This window comes from Oratosquilla oratoria, chromosome 26, assembly GCF_046742065.1.
Source record: "Oratosquilla oratoria isolate Oo_2021 chromosome 26, ASM4674206v1, whole genome shotgun sequence".
NCBI classification, from domain to species: Eukaryota; Metazoa; Arthropoda; class Malacostraca; order Stomatopoda; family Squillidae; genus Oratosquilla; species Oratosquilla oratoria.
The window spans coordinates 832,984-859,718 of record NC_134802.1 but is presented as its reverse complement, the minus strand read 5'-3'; the positions used below and the strand labels follow the sequence as shown (position 1 = coordinate 859,718).

The following is a 26,735-nucleotide window of genomic DNA, read 5'->3' as shown; positions in this document are numbered from 1 at the left end:
GCAGGCAGCAGCTGCATCCTGATTAGAAAGAAATGAGATCCACACTAGCCAAGCTTTAAAGTTGTCAGTTAGTTTAACCCTCTCTTTAATTTGTCCAAATTTACGGAACTTTTCATATAAGTCTGTATAATTCTTATCAAGAGAGACATATTTTAGATGTAAGATTCTATGACTATTAGGAGCAGTATTTGAGCTATTTATTGGTTTCTGAGTATCTAAAGATGTTTTCATCACTTCAGAATCCATTCTAGTTGTAAGTTTCTGGGCTAGAGTTATCTGTCAATGAAGTCTTAGTGGTTTTACCAAAGTCCTTTTTCAAGCCGGAGTCATCAACTGGGGGTTTACTTTTGCTGCGTCAATAGCGTCAACATTAGGATCGGCAATATTAGGAGAGGGAGGAGGATCAGGTAGTGGTGGAGGTTTAGAATATTCAGTTTGAATAGACGCCATGATCGTGTTTATCTATGAGGCCACACCATATATTAGGAAAGAAAGATAAATGCATAGAAGAAGATACTGCAGTTGCCTGATGCCTCAAGCAATAAAAGAAAAGTCTCTGCAGAGTCGAGAATTCCAGAAACGACTATTTACACATGCAGGGCCTCGGAGGTGAGTTATAGACTTTGTCAACCCAGGGTTTGTCCTCCTTTGTTTTGTCCCATTTAGGATGGATCCAGCGTAGTCACTCTGCATGTGTACTGGATAGGGAGAAAGGAAGTCGGCAGCCTAGTACCTACCTCACAAACATGCATTCCCCAGTCGGTGGGCTTTCGGCCCTCGCAGGGAGTAGTGACCTCGCGGTATACATCCCCACTTGACAGGGTTCAGACATATAGCTTGGGAGGCACCAAGATACCAGAACCTTCCTTAACAAGTATTAGAGAAACATGGTGAAAAAGGAGAGTAGGGTAGCAAATATGAAGGGTAGGGATAGGGGAATTCACAAAGGAAAAGGGTGAGGGACCCCATATCTATTCACTAAAAAAAAAAAACTTTTGGCTCAGTTTTCATCTGGTAGCTTGGCACAGCTCAGCCCATCCTTGCTACACGGAAGCCCCCCAACTACATCAAAGTACTGGGCCTCAGGGGGGCATACAGCTTTTGCTTTGTATTTATCTGCAAACAATTATTTCTTGTGACACCCTTCATTCCCCCAGGATATTTACTTGCTTCCCTTACTCTATAATTTACCTCCACCCTCTTTCATTCCATGTTACATGTGACCCTATATACTCAACACATTTCACTTTCTCCAGCCTTTCTCCTTTATGACTTACTGTCACCTTCTCCCCTTGTACATCTCATTACTTTACATTTGTCAATATTTATTTTCAGCTTTTACCTACTCACACACCCTTCCAAACTGCCATTAGCTACCTTGCTGGCCCAACCACAAGTGCAGCATTGTCTGCAAACAGCAATTTCACTTCACATTTCCTTTCCTTCTCACTAACCATTTTTACACATGTAACTGACTCTTGTAATCAACATAATTATAGATATATATTCCATACAAGTCATACACACACATACATATATACATATACCAAAGGAGCCAAAATATTTCACAAGCCATTTGTGCTACCCATCCTTCATCTTAGTCTTAACAACAATGACAATTTCACTTGACTTAAAGCATTATGTCACTGCCCATGGATAATCAAAGCCATTGAATGCCCAACATTGACTTTACAATTACACATTCAATATAAGGAAATGTTATGTTTAACTAACCATACACCACATCAAGACACATTCACTAACTAGATCCATTACACTACAACTCAAATATTATTATAGAGAAAATATAAAGTCTAACTGTTAACATTATGCAGAAATGAAAATGCATGCATTTCTGCTTATCTAAATGGACAGCTGTGCTTTTCATTGGGATTCTATCCTATAGGACTTGCTCCCTAGGAGATTGTACATAATAAAAATGGTAAAATCCAGTCATCCAACTGGGTTTACCTTAAATCATTCCAAATTCCCTGTGCCACTACATGTAGCAAAAACAGCAACATATTTGTGTCAGCGGTGCTCCTGGCACCACACCACACAAATGTGGCAAAACCAGCTACACACCCATCCATCATCCTTACATTCATCTCCTGTACCACCACATATATGTACATGCTGAACAACAATGGTGACATCAAGCAATCCAGGTGAAGCCCCAACTTCACTTCATACCTTTCATTTTCTCCATTTCCTACCCTAACACAAGCTCTACAATTTGGGTTGAAACTTTTGACAGCCATCAACAGACCCCCTAAACCATACATCTGCAAAATATCATGCAAAGTCTTACTGTCAACAGTCATATGCCTTCTCCAAATCCATAAAAGCCCAAAAGGCATTCCTTCCTTTTGCCAAAAACTTCTTGAATATCTACTTTCCTGTGATAGTTTGGTCCACACATCCCTCTCCTTTCCTAAATTGACACTGTCCTTCCCAAGAAGGGAAGGACATATCCAAGCCCAACTGCAAACATCAGAGGGGGAATTTAATCTCTAGACATGGCCAGTCACTTTACACACTCCCACACATCTATCTCTCTTTCCTATATTTTTTTTATTTTAATTACTAGGGAGGTCAGTACACCATACCTGCCATCCCACTTCTATTAGCTGGTGACATAGAAATTAACATACACATTTACACTTGCTCCACATGCTCTGAACCCACAAATTATGCACACATATCCCATATGTATAAATAAAATCTTATTATTTAACTTTACCTATTATCATTATAATTTAATTTTACCTATTTATTTACTTATCTATTATTATTATAAATTTTATTATATATTTTTTTACATCTGACCTAGTTATGGACCAAATGATCTCCTGTCTGTATGTTCCTCCTTTGTAATCCTTTTTGTTTATATATATATATATATTTACTATAATAAAGTAGTAGCTTCTGTCTGTTCACAAACGCCTAGGGTTTTGGAGATAGACCCCCATAACCATATATATTCTGATACCCTATCACTCCAGGTATTTGGATAACTATATTTCATTAAAGAAAAAAAATATATATTATTTTGGCTATGGTTAAGGGATAGAGGGGTATGGTGGGTAACCCGCCCCTTCTGTAGTGTCCCCTTAACACGATTTGCATTTTGTGACAAAATTACTATGAGTAAACAAACCATTGTATGTGTTCATATTATTTATATTTGTGAAATTAATGTTGCCACAAACTATGATAGACTTTGTAAAGAGAAAGCATGTAAATGTAAAATGATTGTATAATTTTACCAAATGTTTAAATATTAATTTTTATTTTACTTTTTCGCAGGCAGTAATAAACCCCAATTGATAGATAATAAAAGGTTGGTTAATTCTTCCCTTACGGCCGAATATATTTTACAGTATTTCCAAAGGGTGTCTCCCTCTCAAATTTATTTTTTTCTTACTTTCTTAACATTTTATTTGTGTTACCTTTTCCACTGACTTATACTGATACCTGTAATTTCTCCACAAATTCTATTAAAATGATGATCATTTGCCCACAGCAATGCGCGGGTAATTTGGCTAGTGTGTGTGTATACAGATGCTCCTCTACTTACGTTCATTCATTTTACGTTTTTTCAATTTTACGTTTGAACTGTAAAAAAAAATTGTAAAAAAAAATTTGGAGAGAATTTTTTAGTTTAGCGCGCTCTCCGTAGTTCAAACGATACTTGTGCATGACGCTGCGTCCATTGTTTACATTTCACAAACGATAAACTGATAATGCCTAGCCTCATCCTCCTCCTTCACCATCTCAATTTATGTTGCTTGAATTTAATTAAATTAAAATTAATGTTATTATTTTACAATGTTATGTGTATAATTAATGATTTAGGGGTGTTTTGGTCACTCTTTCCAACTGGTGTCTTGTAATGGCTCTTCATTGTTTCTGTACCTTGTGTTTTCACTGACCCATTGGGTCATTGTGTACTCCATGGTCATGTCTAGCAGTACATTGCCCCACAAGTCATCTCCTCCTCGCACTGTCATGTTGTCCCAACAAATTTCTTTGCAATTTAAGTCCCCCCATAATTACCAGATTACCCTTACCCATTAGTATCTCATTTAGTGATTTTCTTGTATCTTCTAGCATTTTTGTATGTTCGTTCTCTTTCCAAGCATTCATTTTTGGAGGCACATAGGTCACCACAAACTTTCTACTTTTCATATTCTTGCCTTCGACTTTTATCATGATCAGTTCAACATTACCTTTGCCCTCTGCAATTTTTGTCATGTTTAGGTCTTTCTTGGCCAAGAACATGATTCCCCCTCCCTGTTTCTTGTCCCTGTTTTTTATCCAGTAATTGTATAGACCTTGTCCAATAACGATGGATGGTATTTCCCCTCTTAGTTTAGTCTCTACAATTCCCATTATGTCTGGTTTTTCTTCTAACAGATAATCATTGAGTTCGTTCACACCTGAAATTGATTCGTCAATGTTAGTATAGGCCACTTTTAATTTTCTTCCTTCTCCATTATTTTTTCTGTCCTTGGTTTTTTTGTTTTGATGCGCCATTGTCTCAATCTCATGTCGATTACTCTCCAATGGAATTCTTTGCATTCTGTCTCCGTTCTCATCAAGTTTTTTTCCTTTGCTTCCTCTCTTAGTGACTTTTCTTTTTCTAATTCCTCAGTACTCATTTCTCTTTTTATCCATATCTTATTGTACTTTTCACTCTTTGCCAAGTTGCCTACTTTTTCAAATATGTCTACTACAATTTGTGACCTTAATTTTATCTTTAGAGGTCGATTTCTATCCTTAGAATAGCGACCGATTCTATAAGTCTCTTCCAGGTCTATGCCTGCATCTCTTTCTCCCCCCTGAATTTCATTTCGGATTTCTACTGCTGTCTCTTTTTCTTCTTTTTCCCTCATGTACCTCGCCAATCCTTGTTTTTCTTTTAGTCCATATACCACAATACATTTTTTTCTATCTACTGTATCCCTGACCCAATTAGCTTTTTCGTTAATCACTTGGATGATTGTGTCTTTTGCATTATCCTGCATTTGCTGCTTGACTATTTCTTTGAAAGCAATTTTTTTAATTTTCAATGTTTTCCTTCCACTTCTTAATTTCCTGGATACTATCCTCACCTAAGTTCTCTTCGATTTTTTGTGTCAATTCTTGTAATTTATTGTTCACCTCCTGCTTTAAATTTTTGCTATTGTTATTATCATTAGTTTTCTTCTTTTCATTATCATTCTTCAGTTCATTTATATCCCTTTTCATTTCTTTAATCTCGTTTGTAAGATCCAAGTTGGTTTTTCTTAGGTCAGAAATTTCGTGATTCGCCTGTGCTAAGCAATCTATTAATCCAATGACATCTTTTCTTAAGTCCATAATTTCATTCTCCCACCGAATCCTATTTTTGCTCATATCTCTATCTCTAATAATCGACTTAAGTTCTTACTTTCATACTTACTAAATCCTGGGAAATCTTTTTCACTATTACACGTGTTAGAGTAGCGTTTGTTTACATCGCGGTTCAATAGACTGACGCCAGATGGCTCTGGTTCGTGACTGGCTTTCGAGTCGTTGTTTTCATTCATTTTCGCTAATTCCGTGTTAATACAATTGACTAGCACTGCAGAGATATCATTTCGGACACTCACGATCACTCCCCACCCCTACAATACAAACCAGGTTTCCTTTTTCATTGTAAATCCTCTTCTTCTTGGTCACGCGACGACGACGACGGAGATGTTTACGGCGTGAAGGCTCGTGTGTGTGTGTGTGTGTGGGTTAAGCTTTGTGCTGCGAGACAATTAACGACCAACACGCGAAAGAAATGGAAAAAAAAGTGGACATTGGCTATGTGACAAAGCCAGTAGTACATAATCACTAAAACAATACATAAATGCATAAAACAAAACCAAAAATAAATTTTATTATGTTGCTGTTGATGAACAACAACTTCTTGTCAGACAAAACAAACCTTAATATAAACTTCAAAAATTGTATTTTAGCTGTTGATGAAAAACAACTTCTTGTCAGACAAAACAAACCTTAATATAAACTTCAAAAATTGTATTTTTGAATAAGAGAGAAGAACTATTAAGCCAAAAAGCATAAAGATGTATTATTATTAATTCATTCATCAAAATACACAAAAAATTCTTTATAAATGATTCATTCGTTTGGCTGGACATATGCATTATGCACTCTAGTTGCCAGTTAATTATCTTGTTTTGTTTTTTTATCTGTGGTAATATTATTTTTTTTTTGGATATGTATATCTTGTGTAATTTAAGGTTAGTGTGGAAGTGGTTAGGCTGTAATGCTGTTATCAAAAGTGGGACCAGAAAAAATTCCTTTGTTGCACCCTTTGGCTCCATTGACCTGTCAGGTCAATTGCGAGTATTTCAGGGAGAGTTCAAACCTCCCTCATTAGTTCTCTTCCTATTTTCTGGACTCTAATGGTATTCTTTCAAATTACCAATACGGATTCCGTCAAGGCAGAACAGTCAATGACCAACTACTACTTGTATATAATGATGCCACTGCATGGCTAGATACATAGTCAATGTTGTGCTCTTCGATTTTAGTAAAGCCTTCGACGTAGTCAACCACTCTATACTCATAGACAAACTGAGACTATTGGGAGTACACGGCTCATTGCTGTCATGGATCATATATTTTTTACTTGGTCGCACAATGCAAGTCTCAGTTTCAGGGTTTACCAGCTCCTCCAGAAATGTCCTCAGTGGGGTCCCCCAGGGCTCAGTCTTGGGCCCCCTCTTGTTCCTAGTGTACATTAACTCCCTGCCAACATATATACACTCAAAATGCAAATTCTTCGCAGATGATATGAAGATCCACCTTAAACTACGAAGAGACTCCAGTTCCCCTTCAGCCGAAGACATAGGAATCTGCCAGAGGGACATTGATACAGTATACAGAGTTGCTGACTCCTGGGGTCTGCGCTTCAACCTGGACAAGTGTGCTGTACTACGTTGCCAAAGAGGCTCAACAGACATCAACCCAGGTCCCCAGCATCATTATATAATGGACACCACCGCTCTCTCTATCGAGACTGCACATAGAGACTTGGGTATCACAGTTGATTGTAACTTGAAATTTCATACTCATATTTCAAAAACTGTAAAGAAGGCAGCAGGTCTAGCAAATACTTTACTAAAATCAACACTCTGTCATGACAAGGACTTCATGATCACCCTGTTTAAATCCCACATCAGACCACTGTTGGAGTTTGGATCCACTGTATGGAACACTGGATACCTAGGTGACCTTACGCTCCTGGAATCTACGCAACCCAGGTGGACTAAACAAATAATTGGAATGGCAGAGCTTAGCTATGCAGACTGTCTGCTAACTTTAGATCTTTATTCAGTCCGTGGTAGATTAATCAGGGCAGATCTCATAAAATGTTGGAAAAATTTTCACGAGCAGTCTTCTATTTCACCCCAAGATCTTTTTTCCTTATCTCCAACAACGCACACCAGGGGTCACAGATTTAAGCTAGCCAAACCCCATACATCTCTAGAGTGCAGATGCAGATTTTTTAGTGTCAGATGATTGACCTCTGGAACTCCCTGTCTGATGATGCTGTTACTTGTAGCTGTGACTCAATTACATCTTTCAAAAAACAACTTCACACACAGTTGGGCCAAACACTCTTTGAATATGTTGATTAATCATTATTCAGATATTCCTTCCTAGCTGTCTACTTTCTGTGCACATGGCACACAACTCAGCCCTTTACCCTGTACTTTTCTATTCTGATGTATATTGAACAAGAGCTGGCATGCCAGCAAGATGTGGGCTATCCCTGTGTACCCAAAGCTTATCTCCCTCGAGCAGTATGCTGTTCTAGAACAGGGTGGCCAACCAGGTGAGCATATGTAGTTACAATCTAGGGGTTTTTATAGGAAGAATGTCCTATGTCTGGTGTGGGGTTTTTGATTGGATTTTAGGTTACCTTTTAGAATTAGAGTGTCAAATGAGCTTTTTCCAATTTGTTCTCATGAGTGACTTTATTTATCTGTTTCCTCCACCTTGTTTATTCACATTATGCATAAACTAAGTGTTAGTTAAGGGTTGTTCTTTCTCACGTGATATTTTGTCTTCTGATTTTAGCTTTCCTTTAAATAATATACTTAATTACAAAGGACTACAATGGCAGAGCATGCCGACAGGGGACTTTTTGGTCCATAACTAGGAGAAAGAAAAAAAAAGTGTATATATATATATGAAGTAGGCCATTAATAATCCACGCATTGTTAAAGTCAACAGCTGTGATAGCATTATTCTGTTTAGAGAATTTCTTTTCTATGTTGAGCACCAATGTGTGGTCGTCTGGATGCAGATCTCTTAGTACAGTACTGAAGTCCATGGTATTTTTCTCTAGATGTCTTTTGGCCTTAACTGGCCATCTTCAGGAGGTGTTAACTGGTCAAATTGTTGACACAGAATGACTCAGCTTGGCCGCATGTTGGTATATATCGGTGGGGAGTGGAGAGCTGAAACATTCGCTCACGAGCAGACTTTTCAGCTCTCTGCTCCCCGCTGATATATACCAACATGTGGCCAAGCCAAGTCATTCTCGGTCACAGTTAACACCTCCTGAAGATGGCCAGTTAAGGCCGAAAGACATCTAGTGGAAAATACCATGAACTTAAGTACTGTACTAAGAGATCTGCATCCAGACGACCGCACATTGGTGCGCAACATAGAAAATTCTCTAAAAAGAATAATGCTATCACAGCTGTTGACTTTAACAATGCATATATATATATATACAGGAGTCCCTCAAATAACGCGGATTCGAATAACACGGATTCAATCATACGCGAATTTTATTTCAAAACCATCTCAAATGTAGAGAACCGTTTTAAAATTCGCACCAAGTTGGGCACGCATACGCACACATGCGGCAACATCGCAAACATTTGTGGTGACTGCTTTCTATTTTACTATATACAATCGATCCTCATACAACGCGGTCATTATGTACACTGGGAACTGCTCAAACAAGGGTGTGGGGCGAGGGGATAGCCGTGGGTGGCTGCCTGAGGTCACGTGTCAACCTCCGGGTACTGATAAAGGAGGGAGGGAGGCGAGGAGAGGGGGAGTAGGGGCGTTAAAATAAACCGCGTTATCTGAGAAACGACTGCATATATTTTGGATTTTACTTCTTATATTTATTTCATTTTATTTTATTATTATATTCCACTTTACAATATTTCATTATTGCTGTTTTGTCTTTTATCATATATGTAAAGTTAAGGTTGTTTGTTGGTTGCAATCCATTAGCGGTACGCTTGATTCTACCTATTCCCGCGACCTGTGCGGTGACCCATTCCTCAGTCTCTCACCATTCGTAGTGCTGGTCAATTGCTCTGGAAGTCGTGTTCATTACTCCTCCACATGTTCTCCCCATGGCACCGCAATGCTCCTCTAAGCCAACAAAGACAAAGATTCAAGGAAAGGATGGAAAAATTGCTAAGTGAGAAAGGAAGTGTATGACGTTATCAGAAAAAATCGTCATTTTGGACAAACTGAGAAGTGGTATGTCCTATGCAGCATGTGCCAGAGAATACAGACTTAATGAATCTTCTGTGTGAACCATAAAAAATGTGAAAAGGACATCAGACATGCCGTGGCACATTGTGCTCCTGTTTCTGCTAAAGTGGCGCATCACATCAGAAATACGGCACTGAATCAGATGGAGAAAGGCCTGAATGTTTGGATCGAAGATCTGAATCGCCGTCATGTTTCTTTAGACTCACTCAGGATCAGAGAAAAGGCCAAGAAAATGTATGACTACTTCAGTGAAAAGTGTGAAGAAAAGCAACCTTTTGTGGCCAGCAAAGGCTGGTTTGATAAGTTCAAGAAGAGGTTCACTCTGCACAATTTAAGAATCACAGGAGAGTCAGCTTCTGCTGATCACGTGGCAGCAGTAGCTTTTTCCAGAGAAGTTGGAAAAGATAATTAAACACAATAGATATTTACCAGAGCAAGTATTCAATGCAGACGAAACAGGACTTTGGTGGAAGAAGGTGCCAGCTAGAACATTCATATCTCACGAGGAAAAACAAGCGCCTGGATTCAAAGCCCAGAAGGATCACCTTTCCCTTTTGTTGTGTGGAAATGCAGCTGGACATGTGATCAAGCCTATGTTCCTGTACAGAGGAGACCATGTGCTCTTAAGGGGAAAGACTTAAACCAGCTGCCAGTATTCTATCGAGAAAATTAGAAAGCCTGGGTAACATCTGCACTGTTCACAGATTGGTTCCACAACTGTTTTGTCCCTGAGGTGGAGAGATATTTAACAACTAAAGGGTTGGATTTCAAAGTCTTGCTTCTTGTAACTGCCCCGGCCACCCCGATTCGCTCAGGTTTGCTCACCCCAACATTCAAGTGGAATTTCTCCCCAAAAATACCACTTCCCTCATTCAACCTTTAGACCAAGGTGTAATTGCTGTGTTGAAGGCCAAGTATGTCTCACACAACTTTTCTAACATGTTGAAAGCAATTGATGAGGAGGGAGAGGATGTAAGATCGTGGTGGAAAAAGTATAACATTGCACACTGTATCTCTATGGTGAAAATGTGCCACAATGAACTCACTATACATTGCCTGAACGTGTGTTGGAAAAAGTTGTGGTCGTCTGCAGTCAATGATTTTACTGGTTTTCCGACTGTGGATGCTGAAGTCTTCAAGATAAAGAGCTATGCTAGAATTCTGAGTGGTGTCAGATTTTCAGACATGAGGGAGCAAGAAATTAGTGATGAATTGTTGAACCACACAGGGGAACAACTAACGGAAGAAGAAATAGAAGAACTGCCACGTGAGGAGGAAGATCACGGCACACCACCACCACCAGCTTGGACTTTAGATAAACTTTGTTAAGTTCAAAGAAGTTTGAAACACACAATAGATCTATTTACAGCATAAGATCCATCCCTAGACAGAGCTCTGATAGTCAAGAATAGCATGGAAAGCGGATTTGCTCTGTATTTGGAAATCATCAAAGAACTGAGGAGAGAGGTTGAACAACCAAAAATCACCACATTCTTCTCTAAACCTCAGCCGACGACATCAGCCAGCTCTACTCAGACGACAACATTAGGCAACTGTAGGCCTACTCACACTGCACTGGATCTCTCGCCTGACTCCCCTGCTTCCATCACCTCCACCCAGTCCACGGACTGTGACAACTCTGATGAAGGTAAGCTATGTTTGTGATATCAATTCAATTTTGAGTGAACATTATTCGCATATATGATTAAAATAAATTTTCTGTATGTTGAATATTGAGAGTTATTTGGTGTGTATTTCACAGTGGTGCAGCCGATAGCCACAGCCGGGAGAGGGGGTTGGGATGAGTGGTCAGCTGACGAGAGGGGACAACATGGTGGAGCGAATCCACTTCCATGACTTGAGCAAGGTAAGCTGTGAGCATCACTATATTGGCACATTCTAGATGTTGTCACATACGTAATTTTTATTCTTATTTATGCTTAGTAGCCCATGAGTGTTGAATTCTAAGAGTTGTTTGGGTGTATATTTCATAGAATTCGAGTGATGGTGGTGGTGGCCAGAGACACAAACAGGCATCAGGACAAGCCAGATAACGGGACGAGAGAGGGAAGACAAGAGGGGACCAGGAGGTGGCAGGGGTGTAGCTGATCAACTCGCAGTGCCTCTCAGGCACAGACCACAGTATATTTACATTGTTTTGTATATTACATAGGATACATGATAAATATTATATTTGTACAATTGCGTTTACATTATTCTTTTTAAAAATTAATTTGCACGATGTTATAAATGAACTTGTACAGTGAATATTAACTGTGAGGTAAAGTGTTCTGAAGCTTAGGTCTACATTACCATCCTGCAAGCTGCAAAAACTACCTGGGGTACAGTATATACCGGTATTTAATATGGAATGTCAGCATATGCGGATTTGGTCATACGCGGTAATTTCAGGAACCTAACCCCCGCATTATTTGAGGGACTCCTGTAATGATAAATAAAAATTATAATATAAATAATAATAAATAAATAAATGTATAGGTATAGTTAAATAATAAACAAACAGGTAAATAGTAAATAATAATAGACATATAACTAGTAATAAATGAAAATCAAGCAAATAATAATAAACAGATAAACAACAAAATAAATGTCAGTCATTACAGCCTCTTGCTTAGGTGCTTATCTAAATGAATCTTAAAGCTTCGAAATGAACTACATTGCACTGCCTCTGCAGGAAGTTTATTCCATTCATTAACTACATGGTTGGCAAAGTTGTTTCTACCCATTTCCAAATTAAATATATTTCCTGACAGTTCGAGATCATTATTTCTTGTCTGATTCTCATTCAGTGAAAAATTTTTCACTTTTGATGCCAATTCTCTTTAGAATCTTAAAGATTTGTATCAAGTCACCTCTGACTCTACGCTTTTTTAGGGAAAACGGATTCATGTTTTAGTATAATTTATTTTTGATATTTGGAATCAGTTTTGTGGCTCACCGTTGTACTTTTTCCAATCTGTCAATGTCTTTAATGAGATTCGGTGACCATACGGAAACAGCATATTCCAAATGTGAAAGATTAATGATTTATTTAGCTTGATAATGAGAGATGAACTTTTGAAGTCAAAAGATCGTGCAATCAGTCCTTGAATCTTATTTGCTTTCTCAGAGACTGAAATATACTACTTAGATGATTTGAGATCATTACTGATAATTACGCAGAGATCCTTTCACTATCCACTTTTGTTAACGAATTCCCAAATAACATGTAAACATACTTACTGTTATTTTTTAACTATGTGCATTACCTTGAATTTATGTGTGTTAAATTTCATTAGCCATTTTTCATACCCTTGCTATAATTTACTTAAATCTTCTAGAATTACAGGTACTGCATTACTAAATGCACTTTAGGTTAGAGAAGGTTAATTTTTTCAGCCTCTGACTCTGCCAAAACAATAGAGTATTTAGAAGTGCACACCTATGCAATATAGCAATAGAAAACTAATCATAAATTTTGTAAATTATAATACATCAATGTAATATCTGATTTTCTTTGCAGAAATCAATAAGAAAAAAGTTGCTAAAACTGATTTATTAATGAACAAAGTTGTGGTGGGTGAATATGCCATGTTTGTTTTGATAGATGCTGAGATTGAAGAAATGAAAGGATGATAAATTCATCTATTTTAACCTAACCTACATTACCTAAACTATGTTTAGTAATTCGGTACATCAAATTCTAAAGATCATCCAGGTCGTCATTGTCACGGATGCTGATGGCCTGTTCATTATTATACATACATATACCAAGGCTTTTTCTCCCTTACAAGGGGGGTAGCCAAAAAGAAAAAGGCATAAAATCATTCCCACCCATTCCATCCCTGAATACACTCCACACCCCTCCACCCTCCCTCTTATCTTAGCACCTCCTGAAATGACGGGTCATCCCTGCACCTTGTCCACTGCCCTGGGTCAGAAGCAGTGTCGCAAGACACAGCACATCCACAGCAAGGCCACTTCATTAAATCGGCGACCCCCCATTGCATAAAATGAGAGGACGGGGAGAAATCCCTTCGGGCTGCGTCAAATTTTGCTCACACATACTACCTCACCCCCCATTCCACCTCATGCAATCACAACATCATCCATATACAATCATTCTCCATTCACCCGTCTTCTGTCCTCTCCCGTCCTTCCTCAACAGACATTCCCCTCTTCCCCAAAGCCCCCTTCACCCCATCCATCCACCTCATCCTAGGACGTCCCCTCATGTTCACTCCCTCCACATCTGCCTTCCACACCTCTTTTACTAGTCTTTCTTCACTCATTCTTTCCATGTGTCCAAACCATCCTAATGTTCTTTCATCAACCCTATCTCCCAAATCCTTTTCCAACCCTGTTCTCCTCCTCACCTCCTCATTTCTCACTCTATCTAGCCTAGTAACCCCCATCATACTTCTCAGACACCTCATCTCAAACACATTCAAACTCCTTCTCTCTTCTTCTCTTATGTTCCATGTTTCTGCCCCATGTTTTCTATTATTATTATACCTTGGGCAATTAACAGATGACGGCAGAACCCCATGTTTTCTCAGAAAGTCCAAGGGAACCCTATTTAGTAACAGCAATTATTAATGTCACCTGGAGTTGGAGAACACCCAGTCCACAACATGAAAGACATTGTCTAAATTTGAGCAACTGGACTAGACAGACAACAACATTGTATTTGGTCTGTGTCCTAGCAGCTTTATTCATTAATATATTTGCTCATAGCAAGGTATTCTATTCTCTATTTCTGCCAAAAAATTGCATATTGTGTTCATGTATTATAATTTACAAAGTTAATATTTAATTCTCTAATGCTATGTGATCACACAGGTGTGCACAACTAAAGTTTTTGTACCAAAGATGGGGTCTCAAGCAATCGAAGTGGCTACATTTGTTTGTTTATAGCTTTTGGCAAAATTTTCTTTTTTTAATTTCTTCCAAGAATAATGTATACTATATTACAATTTACAAAATTATTAAATTTTCCATTATCATATCACATAGGTGTTCACTTCTAAAAATTTACTGTTTAAAAAACATCGACAATGAGGGTCTACTGTATTCCACTATCATGCATTTACTTTTTTTTTTTTTACATTCAAAATATCTATTCTTTATGGAATAATTACACTAGGTTAGGATAGGTTAGGTTTTACACACTAAGTCTAAAAGCTACTGAACATACGTTTCATAATAAATAAATATATGTGTTTGCATGATTCTAGAATTTTACCGATTTCCCACTACTGTACAATGATGTCTTCTCTGACTAGCCTTTTAAATTAATTTTGTTTATTTTCACTGTCCTAATTTCAATTTATATGCCTCGTTTACAATTTCATATTTACTTACTGCACTCTCCAAGATATTAATTTTTTTTCTTAAAACTTCTCACTCTATCTAGCCTAGTAACCCCCATCATACTTCTCAGACACCTCATCACAAACACATTCAAACTCCTTCTCTCTTCTTCTCTTATGTTCCATGTTTTCTATTATTATTATACCTTGGGCAATTAACAGATGACGGCAGAACCCCATGCTACTGAACATACGTTTCATAATAAATAAATATACGTGTTTGCATGATTCTAGAATTTTACCTATTTCCCACTACTGTACAATGATGTCTTCTCTGACTAGCCTTTTAAATTAATTTTGTTTATTTTCACTGTCCTAATTTCAATTTATACGCCTCGTTTACAATTTCATATTTACTTACTGCACTCTCCAAGATATTAATTTTTTTCTTAAAACTTCCAATCGACTGGGAATTTTAATTTATCAACATATAGCGCCAACACTACAGACTCACTGGTTGACGGACTCTTGTACTTGAAAAAATATATATACACAATAGCTCCACACATCCCTATTTTCGCATAACTTTACAATTTTGATGTTTAGTGACATAAGCATACTGAATCTGGGCACAGAGATCAAGAAGACTCAAATCACTTCAGGAATTCACATACACAATACTTGTTACAGGTACTATGTTTTGTACGGTTATTATATGTATAACGACATTGCTGACTAGTAATAACGTTACTACTACGAGAATATCGTACTTCTCGAGCCAGTTCACTGGATTTGGGAGGATCTCAGATATCGGTCATAACACAAACAATACTATCTCTTGCGAAACTCTGGTTCTTTTGCAAAATTTACACATACAAATTTTATTTTGATATTTTATATTCATCCAATATTCAACATATAAATTAAAATTTCTTTAAGTATGTATAAAATAAAGTGCGATATAAATAGCCTTGTAAGAAATTTTACTATTGTTAGTGTCAGATTTTGTCTAATCTAATGTACACTCCTCGCAAGACATACTAAATAGGGTTACACTACTCGTCGATAAGCTTGGAGTCCGACCTTTGCAATATAGAAACATTGACTGGGAAAATTTAATAGGAGATCAGGAAGCGCATTTCTTTTTAGGTGTGGTGTAAAATAATTTCCTAAAACAAATGATTACCGATCCAACGAGGGGAGAAAATAAGACTTACTTTTAACTAATAAAATTTATGTCCATTCTGTAGGACGGAGACCAAAACTGTACCGCATAGTCAAGGATGGGTCTAACTATCGCTAGATAGAGTTTAATAATTAGCTCTGCACTTCTATTCGTTACCGTCCTAGCAATGAAGCCTAATGCACTGTTAGCTTTATTTCTGGCGCTAATGCACTGCTTCCTGGTTTTAAGGTCCGGACTCACCAGAACTCCCAAGTCCCTCTCGCACTCAGATTTTTCTAAAAACGTGTTATCCGGATCCTATGCAACGCACAACATGGCTTCAGGTCTGGACGGAACTGCCTCACCAACATGCTGACATACCTGGATGACGTGATCAACGCAGTGGACAACCAGTACTGGATAGATTCTATTTATCTTGACTGTGAGAAAGCATTTGACAGAGTTCCTCATCAGAGACTGTTAGCTAAACTGGAGGCAATTGGGGTAACAGGTAACACCAAGAATTGGATTGCCAGCTTCCTGAGGGACAGATCACACCGGGTGGGCATAAGGGGTACTTTCTCGGAGTTGCTACCAGTGAAGAGCGGAGTGCCACAAGGATCGGTGGTGGGACCAATTCTGTTCATCATCTATGTTAATGACCTTGTTAATAATTTGGAATCATCGGCAAGTCTGTTTGCAGACGATGCAAAAATATATAGGAACATCAAGACCCGGGAAGATGTCGAGGCATTACAGGGAGACTTGGACAGAGTAGCTGAATGGAGCAGAAAGTGGTTACTCACCTTTAATGTAGACAAATGCAAGACAATGCACTTCGGCCATGGGAACCCCAGAACAAACTACAAGCTTGGAGAAAGGAACCTGGATAAGTCAACGGTGGAAAAAGACCTAGGAGTTTTTGTCTCTACAGACCTGAAGTCATCCACACATGTAGCTATGATTGCAGCCAAGGCAAATAGCAGACTGGGCATTATCAAGAGGAATTTTACCTACATGGATCGGGAGATCCTGCTCCCTCTCTACAAGGCGCTGGTTCGACCGATATTAGATTATGCATCCCAGTGTTGGTCGCCATACCTAGTGAAGGATATCAAACTACTGGAGCAAGTGCAACGCAGGGCTACCAAGCTAGTGCCGGAATGTTCAGAGCTGCCCTATGAAGAGAGGTGCAAATTCCTTGGCTTACAGACGCTGGAGGACAGAAGAAAACGCGGAGACACGATAGAAGTCTATAAGCTTCTTCACGGATATGAGGACATTCCCTACACCAAGTTTTTCAGCCTCAGCACAACTGGACTCAGGGGCCACAGTTACAAATTAGTTGTTCCGGACCACTGGAGAACTTCGCTCAAGGGAAACTGGTTCACAATCCGTACATTGCGTGAGTGGAATCATTTGCCAGATCATGTAGTGACTGCACCGTCAGTATCAACTTTTAAAACTAGGTACGACAAGCACAAAGGGTATGAGCAATCAAATACCGGCGCAATATTTTAAGAGGTGGGGATCCAACAAGAAATATTCTTATTTCCCCACTAACCATAACTAGGTAAGCAATACTAGGTAAGTAAACAGTAATGAGCACCTAACGAGAAACGTAAAAGTGGGGGGTAGTCTAAGTTCTAGGGATAATCAAGAAATAAGAATACCGGACGTCAGGAGAACCAATTTTGATGAGATGAGAAAGTATTTAAGACATTTGGTCACTTACAAGACCGACCCACGGGGCTGTGACGGAGTTAGATACACGGTCAGTTCGGACGTCATTAGCGTAGTCAGATGTCGGGTGACGGAGAACATAAGAACATAAGAATAAAGGAGACTGCAAAAGACCATAAGGCCTACCTTAGGCAGCTCCGTATCCATCACCACCTGTCATCCCCATCCATAAAGTTGTCTAATCGTTTTTTAAAACAACTGATAGTTTCAGCGTTTACTACATGGTTACTAAGTTTATTCCATTCATCGACCACCCTCTAAGTAAACCAATTCTTGCCTATTTCCTTCTTAAATCTAAATTTGTCCAGTTTATACCCATTACTGCGAGTCCTGCCCTGTTGTTTTATTATGATGACCTTGTTTGCATCACCCTTGTTATAGCCTTTGATCCACTTGAACACTTCTATTAGATCACCCCGCACTCTGCGTCTTTCCAGAGAGTGTAAGTTTAGGTGCCTAAGCCTCTCTTCGTAAGGCAAATTTCCGAGTCCTTGTATCATTTTGGTCATTCTTCTCTGTACTGATTCTAGTGAATTTATGTCCATTCTGTAGGACGGAGACCAAAACTGTACCGCATAGTCAAGGATGGGTCTAACTATCGCTAGATAGAGTTTAATAATTAGCTCTGCACTTCTATTCGTTACCGTCCTAGCAATGAAGCCTAATGCACTGTTAGCTTTATTTCTGGCGTTAATGCACTGCTTCCTGGTTTTAAGGTCAGGACTCACCAGAACTCCCAAGTCCCTCTCGCACTCAGATTTTTCTAAAAACGTGTTATCTAAGCTGTATCTATTTTCGGGGTTGTGTAGCCCTACGTTTAACACGCTACACTTAGAGATATTGAAGTTCATTTGCCATTTCACCGACCATGTTAACAGTTTATTAAGATCATCCTGCAGAATCTGGGCGTCGTCTCCTGACCTAATTAGGCGTCCTATTTTAGTGTCGTCCGCAAACTTACTAACATCACTATTTAACCCATCGTCTAAGTCGTTTATATACATAATGAACAACAAGGGACCCAAAACCGAGCCCTGGGGGACCCCGCTAGTAACATTGCCCCACCTAGATTTTATTCCATTTATGGTGACCCGCTGTTTTCTGTTACTAATCCAAGCTCTAATCCATTCTAACACTTTTCCTCCTATGCCATGGGCTTTGATTTTATTTAGTAGTCTCTGATGTGGCACTTTGTCGAACGCTTTGCTAAAGTCAAGGTAAATAACATCGTAATTTTCATTGTTGTCTGACGCTTTATATACTTTAGTGTAAAATGATAGAAGATTAGTCACACATGACTTACCCTTGGAGAAACCATGCTGTGAATCACGAATTAAATTATGCCCTTCAATGTGTTCTCTGAGTCTATTTACTATTATTGATTCAAGCATTTTTCCTATAACCGATGTCAAACTGATTGGCCTGTAGTTGCATATAGACGATCTATCTCCCTTCTAAACAGGAACAACGTTTGCCTGCCTCCAAGTAGTTGGAACAGAACCAATGTCTACCGATTTATTGAATATTTCAGTTAACTGGTCGCAGATTCCAAATTTACACTCTTTAAGCATTCTTGGAAAAATTTCGTCTGAACCCGGAGATTTTGTAGCTTTAAGTCTGTCAATCTGCTTGACTACTTCTTCTTTACTAATGCTGATATTAGTTAGACTACTTTCTTCATCCCCTCTGAAAATCGGATCGCAGTCAGGTACTTTATCTAACCTCTCATTAGTAAACACTAGGGTAATATGCGTACCTTGGGTCAGGGCACTTACAGGGTCGAAGTCAACAGCCCGGTCAGTGATTTGGACGAAATGTACAGTGACCTAACAGCTTTAATTCTAAATGCACAAAATAAAATTTATTCGATACGGAAGAATAATAGTACTCCCAAATGGATGACGGACAGGCTGAAATATGACATTGGAATGTAAAGAGGAGTTTACGCAAGAATAAAAACGGGGAAACAGACCTTAGGTCCAAATATAACGATATGGCTAGACTGGTTACAAAGAACACGCGCACAACGAAACGGAACGATGAAATTAAGATTGCCAGACAAAGGAGATCAAACTCAGAGGGCTTCTTTCATCTCTACAGTACAGAAAATAAGAAAAGGATAGGCCCAATTAAAAACGACAAAAATGTCATGATAGAATCGGAGGAAAAATGAGTGAGGCGTTTAAAAAATACTTTCTTTTGGTCTATACTAAGGAGAGGTTAGATAAGGTACCTAACTGCGATCCAATTTCAGTGGGAATGAAGAAAGTCAGTATTAGTAAGGTAGAAGTAGTCAAACGGATTGAAAAGACTTAGAGCTACAAAATCGCCGGGTCCAGACGATTTTTTTTCCAAGAGTGCTTGAAGAGTGTGATTTTGAAATATGTGACCAGTTAATAGAAATATCTAATAAGTCGGTAGACATTGGTTTTGTGCCTATTGCTTGGGGGCAGGCAAAGGTTGCTCCTGTTTTCAAAAAGGGGGTTAAATCGTCTATATGCAACTACAGGCCAATCACTTAGACATCAGTTATAGGTAACATACTTGAACCAATAATTATTATAATAGTTAATAGACTCAGAGATCACAGTTCACACCAAGAGACATAATTTGATTCATGTCTCACAGCATAGTTTCTCCAAGGGTAAGTCATGTGTGACTAATCTTCTATCTTTTTACACTAAAGGATATAAGGCGTCAGATAACAATGATAGTTATGATATTATTTACCTTGACTTTAGCAAAGCGTCCCACAAGGTGCCCCACTGTTAAATAAAATCAAAGCCCATGGCATAGGAGGAAGAGTGTCAGCATGGAGTGACAGAAAACAATGGGTTAGTGGTTACCATAAATGGTGTAAAATCCAAATGGCGGAGTGTTTCTAGTAGAATTCTCCAGGGCTCTATTTTGGGTCTCTTATTGTTCATTACATACATAAACGACTTTGTACAATGGGATTGATAGTGATGTTAGTAAGTTTGCGAACGACACTAATATAGGACGTCTAATTAGGTCTGGAGACGGTGTCTGGTCGTTTCGCTACATTCTTTGGTCGTTTCGCTACATCCTTTCGGTCGTTTCGCTACATTCTTCGGTCGTTTCGCTACATTTCGATACACTGTTTTTATTCGTATTTGAGATACGAATATGATAGAAAATACAATGTGTGTAGGTTTATCAAGTACCTGTAACCCATTGGACGTTTCGCTACATGGCCAGTTTGCTACTACCGATTTGCTACATTCTTTGGTCGTTTCGCTACATTCTTCGGTCGTTTCGCTACATTGCCAGTTCGCTACCAACCAGTTCGCTACATTCTTTGGTCGTTTCGCTACATTTCTTTGGTCGTTTCGCTACATTCTTCGGTCGTTTCGCTACATTGCCAGTTCGCTACCAACCAGTTCGCTACATTCTTTGGTCGTTTCGCTACATTCTTTGGTCGTTTCGCTACATTCTTCGGTTGTTTCGCTACACTGTTTTTATTTGCATTTGAGATACGAATATGATAAAAAGTACAATGTGTGTAGGTTTATAAAGTACCTGGAACCCATTGGACGTTTCGCTACATGTCCAGTTTGCTACAAACGATTTGCTATTTCTTCGGTCGTTTCGCTACATTGCCAGTTCGCTACCAACCAGTTCGCTACATTCTTTGGTCGTTTCGCTACATTTCTTTGGTCGTTTCGCTACATTCTTCGGTCGTTTCGCTACATTTCGCCACACTGTTTTTATTCGCATTTGAGATACGAATATGATAAAAAATACAATGTGTGTAGGTTTATAAAGTACCTGGAACCCATTGGACGTTTCACTACATGTCCAATTTGCTACAAACGATTTGCTATTTCTTCGGTCGTTTCGCTACATTGCCAGTTCGCTACCAACCAGTTCGCTACATTCTTTGGTCGTTTCGCTACATTTCTTCGGTCGTTTTGCTACATTCTTTGGTCGTTTCGCTACATTCTTCGGTCGTTTCGCTACATTTCGCTACACTGTTTTTATTCGCATTTGAGATACGAATATGATAAAAAAAAAAATACAATGTGTGTAGGTTTATCAAGTACCTGGAACCCATTGGAGGTTTCGCTACATGTCCAGTTTGCTACAAACGATTTGCTATTTCTTCGGTCGTTTCGCTACATTGCCAGTTCGCTACCAACCAGTTCGCTACATTCTTTGGTCGTTTCGCTACATTTGGCTACATTGTTTGGTCGTTTCGCTACATCCTTTCGGTCGTTTCGCTACATTCTTTCGGTCGTTTTGCTACATTCTTTCGGTCGTTTCGCTACATTCTTTGGTCGTTGCCCTACATTTCGCTACACTGTTTTTTATCACATTTGAGATACGAATATGATTAAAAATACAATGTGTGCAAATTTGTAAAGTATTTTTGCAGGCTCCGGAAGTAGAATTTACCTAATTGGCGATAAATAAATTTGTTGTTATCAGGCCTTGTTTTATGCTATCGTCAGGCAGATTATCGGGCAGATAATTATAAAACAGTGACTTATCATGCACATTACCAGAGTTGGGCGCGTTCCTAGGTGAGTTCCACTTTAGTTTCACGCACAAGACACACTAATATATATGCCATGTGCGTGAAATGAACGGGCGTTCTAAAATAAAATATGTCATCTTCAGATTCAGTTGGAATTAGGTGGGACCTAAATTATTTAAAACTGGGATGAATAATTCTTATTTTTTATTATTTTCTCTTTCTTTTATTCGAAATGTGCTTATTACAAAATAATGTGTATTGTTCAGTTTCATTAAACGTAATTGTAATATGATACAAGGACTCGGAAATTTACCATACAAAGAGAGGCTTAGGCACCTAAACTTACACTCTCTGGAAAGACGCAGAGTGCGGGGTGATCTAATAGAAGTGTTCAAGTGGATCAAAGGTTTTAACAAGGGTGATGCAAACAAGGTCATCATAAAACAACAGGGCAGGACTCGCAGTAATGGGTATGAGCTGGACAAATTTAGATTTAAGGAAATAGGCAAGAATTGGTTTACAAATAGGGTGGTCGATGAATGGAATAAATTTAGTAACCATGTAGTAAGCGCTGAAACTATCAGTTGTTATAAAAAACGATTAGACAACTTTATGGATGGGGATGACAGGTGGTGATGGATACGGAGCTGCCTAGTGTAGGCCTTATGGTCTTTTGCAGTCTCCTTTATTTCTTATGTTCTTATAGGCCGCGCCTATGCCATAGGCTTACTGTTTGCACTAAATGTTAGCCCTGGCAACATAAGTCGAATCCTGCAACCTGATTGGTTTGAGCTTTAAACGGAATATTTTTCAATTAAAGTTTATATTGCAAGAATATTGCAGTTCAACCGATTGTGTCTCCAGGGTCTGACGACGCGACCCGAGATTGGAGGAAGACCCTGGGTACAGAGCATTAGGTTTCATTGCTAGGACGGTAACAAATAGAAGTGCAGAGGTAATTATTAAACTATCTAGCGATAGTTAGACCCATCCTTGACTATGCGGTAGTTTTGGTCTCCGTCCTACAGAATGGACATCAATTCACTAGAATTAGTACAGAGAAGAATGACCAAAATGATACATGGACTCAGAAATTTGCTTTACAAAAGAGGCTTAAGCACCTTAACTTACACTCTCTGGAAAGACGCAGAGTGCGGGGTGATCTAATAGAGGTGTTCAAGTGGATCAAAGGCTTTATCAAGGGTGATGAAAACAATTTCATCATATCAAAACAACAGGGCAGGACTCGCAGTAATGGTTATAAACTGGACAAATTTAAATTTAAGAAGGAAATAGGCAAGAATTGTTTTATTAATAGGGTGGTCGACGACGGAATAAATTAGTAATCATGTAGTAAGCGCTGAAACTACTAATTGCTTTAAGAAACTATTAGACAACTTTATGGATGGGGATGAGGTGGTGATGGATACGGAGCTGCCTAAGGTAGGCCTTATTGTCTCTTGCAGTCTCCTTCATTCTTATGTTCTTATGAGGTTGATGCCCCCTTGACCAGGTAACACTACCTCCATGGTTTAGGCATTTTCAGGCCTACAAAAAATATTTGTGATATTGGTCGGTCGTATCTGTGTGCCCCAGGACTGATGATGCGTATCTTCGATTGCATAAAAAGGGCGGAAGATACGTTTCATCAGTTTCGGTCCTTTATATATATATATATATATATATATATATATATATATATATATATATATATATATATATATATATATATATATATATATATATGTGTGTGTGTGTGTGTGTGTGTGTGTGTGTGTGTGTGTGTGTGTAACTGTGCTCAAGGCCTCATCAGCTGGGAAGCGCAGTGCAAAATTGTTTATTTATTTATTTATTTATTATTATTATTATTATTATTATTATTATTATTATTATTATTATTATTATTATTATTATTATTATTATTATTATTATTATTATTACAAAAAAATGGAATTGGATTGTTCAGATCAACCCCCCCCCCCCCCCCCCCCCCCCCCCCCCCCCCCCCCCAACTGTGCTCAGGACCTTATCAGCTGGGAAGCACAGTGCAAAAATATTTTTCTTAAAAAAAAAAAAAAAAAAAAAAAAAAATAAAAATAATAATAATAATAATAATAATAATAATAATAATAATAATAATAATAATAATAATAATAATAATAATAATAATAATAATAATAATAATAATAAAAAAATGGATTGTTCAACTTTTGATCACCCGCCCAAAATTGTTTCCCAAAAACTAGGACAAAAGTAGGTAAAATAAGCCGGAGTTTTATATCCTTAGAATGAAGTAGAACAGAATTTTCATTGTTTTGAAACACAGGAAAATAACACATACTAGTAAGAGAAAAAAATGTCATACCGTGAGCACATCGGATGGTCTTAATCAATGTTTCCCCACCAAAGATATCGACCAGTAGCAATCCAGCCAACAGTTGGTGGGGCACATTAAAAGGACTACAGGCCTATTTGTAAAAGTAGCACAAATAAAAAAACAGAAAAAATTGTAAGCCTACAAAGAAAATATATCATAGGTATATGCCGTAAGCACATTAGATGGTCCTAATCAATGTTTCCCCACCAAAGCTATCGACCAGTAGCCATGCATCCAACACTTAGTGGGGGCACATTAAAAAGACCGTAGACCATAAGAAAATAGCATACTTGAAGAACAAATGATTGGTAACTACTAGTATTCTATAGTAATAGCACATTATACATTGTATACTGACATATGTTTCTTTTTTATCATATTCGGATCTCAACTTCGAAAAAAATTGTAGCGAAATGACCGAATAATGTAACGAAACGACAGAACAATGTAGCGAACTGGCTCTGTAGCAAAATGACCAGTTACACGGTCGTTTTGCTACATTGTTTGGGTCGTTTAGATACATTGTTCGATCGTTTCGCTATATTTCGCTACATTATATTTTTTCGCATTTGAGATCCGAATATGATAAGAAATACGATATGTGCAGGTTTATAAAGTAACTCTATGTGAGACAGAAGAATTTGCCTAATCAGGCGATTTGGCGATAGATAAGATTAACAAATTAACTTAGAAATGAAAATTAATAGCTTACACTTCAAACGGCGGTGGAACAACTTTCATTGTAAAGAAAAGAAATTGGTCTTTTGCAAAGAAAAGAAATTGATTTGTCATCGCAAAGAAAATAAATAATTATGCTCTGTTTTGGACGGACAAACACCCGTTAAACTACAATATGCCTTTTTGGACACTTCAAACGGGGATGAAACAACTTTCATTGCAAAGAAAAGAAATTGTTCTGTTGCAAAGAAAAGAAATATTCATGCTCTGGTTTGGACGGACAAGCACCCGTTGAAGTACAATATGCCTGTTTGGACACCACTACAAAGTTTTTAGGGTCTATACCGGTATGAAATAAAATCCGAAATATCAGTAAGATGGACATAAGTGAACATAAGCCTAGTGGACGGACAGCTTGATGGGCCTACTGGTGATTGATCACGGGACCGTTCAAGTGAGAACAGGCATTCAGAAGCTGTTCCGCCGTTTTCCTACCGTCGTTATAGGCCTGCCAAATATCGAAGATCTTCTTCTGCAACTGAACGTACTTCTTCCTCTGAATCCTACCTAGCTTACCATCCGATACGAGGCGGACTTGAAGGCTGGCGATTCTTGCCTCGTCATGAAGCAATTCAATGAGCTGGTAAAAAGGCAAGCCACACCTGTCACCTGCCCTACGGTTAATGGCATGATGCCACCCCTCGACATCATTGTTCGTTCTTATGGGTGACATAAAAATACTCCATGCGGCAGGGGGCCAATCGCTGCTGATGATCCAGGTATCTTCAATGTAGGAAACGAGACGTTCCAGCGCAGGTGAATTTGCCTTTGTCTTTAGATCTTCGAAAATTCTTGGGATGTGTTCTGACGGTAGAAACGGTAAGGCCATCAGCTTCTTGATGAATTCGTGCACTGCGTTGTCGTTTATGAATGCATGTTGCAGGCCGATTTCCTGGGCCTTTCGCCATACTGACTGTGTCCAGTGAAAGAGACAGCCGGTAATCTTGACCCCAGGAAAAACTCGTGGAAAGGCTGTCCACATTGCAATCTCGAAGTCAATCACAAGATTGCGAACATGGGCAATACCTAATTTATCCTTGAGTTTCTTTAATACGGCCTTGTAATCCTTTTTTCTTCTTCCGGACATCAGTGCGAAGGCAAGTGGTATCTGTTTCGTGTTTTCCCCACTTTTTACGAAGGCGGCGTTGATGGAGAACAGCTGCTTGAACGGGTCCCGGCACAATTTGAACGTTCCATCGGCGTATCATGTTTTCGCGTTACTCAGTAAATTCAGCTGCTCATCCGTAGAAAATATAAGATGGCGGCGGTCCTTTACTTTAACATCTCCCTTTAGAAATTCCACCGGTATATGGTCGTTCTGCAGTTCAAATTCAA

General features: G+C 38.6%; 2 protein-coding genes across 7 annotated transcripts in view; both read right to left on the bottom strand.

Moving 5' to 3' along the window:
* Positions 1–15,737, bottom strand: part of LOC143039359 (FHF complex subunit HOOK-interacting protein 1B-like) — a 367,378-nt gene extending 351,641 nt beyond the window's left edge. For 3 of the 6 annotated variants that reach the window (XM_076209245.1, XM_076209249.1, XM_076209250.1), the window contains exon 1: positions 15,650–15,737. The gene's annotated coding sequence lies outside the window, so the exon portion shown is untranslated. Of the gene's footprint in view, positions 1–11,904; positions 11,975–15,300; positions 15,485–15,553 lie in introns of those variants that run through there. The other 3 variants (XM_076209246.1, XM_076209248.1, XM_076209247.1) reach the window with 3 other exon arrangements.
* Positions 15,738–25,764: 10,027 nt separating this feature from the next.
* Positions 25,765–26,487, bottom strand: LOC143039636 (uncharacterized). Its single transcript, XM_076209904.1, has one exon. The coding sequence runs from the start codon at positions 26,485–26,487 to the stop codon at positions 25,765–25,767; it is 723 nt and encodes a 240-aa protein (XP_076066019.1).
* Positions 26,488–26,735: the final 248 nt, after the last annotated feature.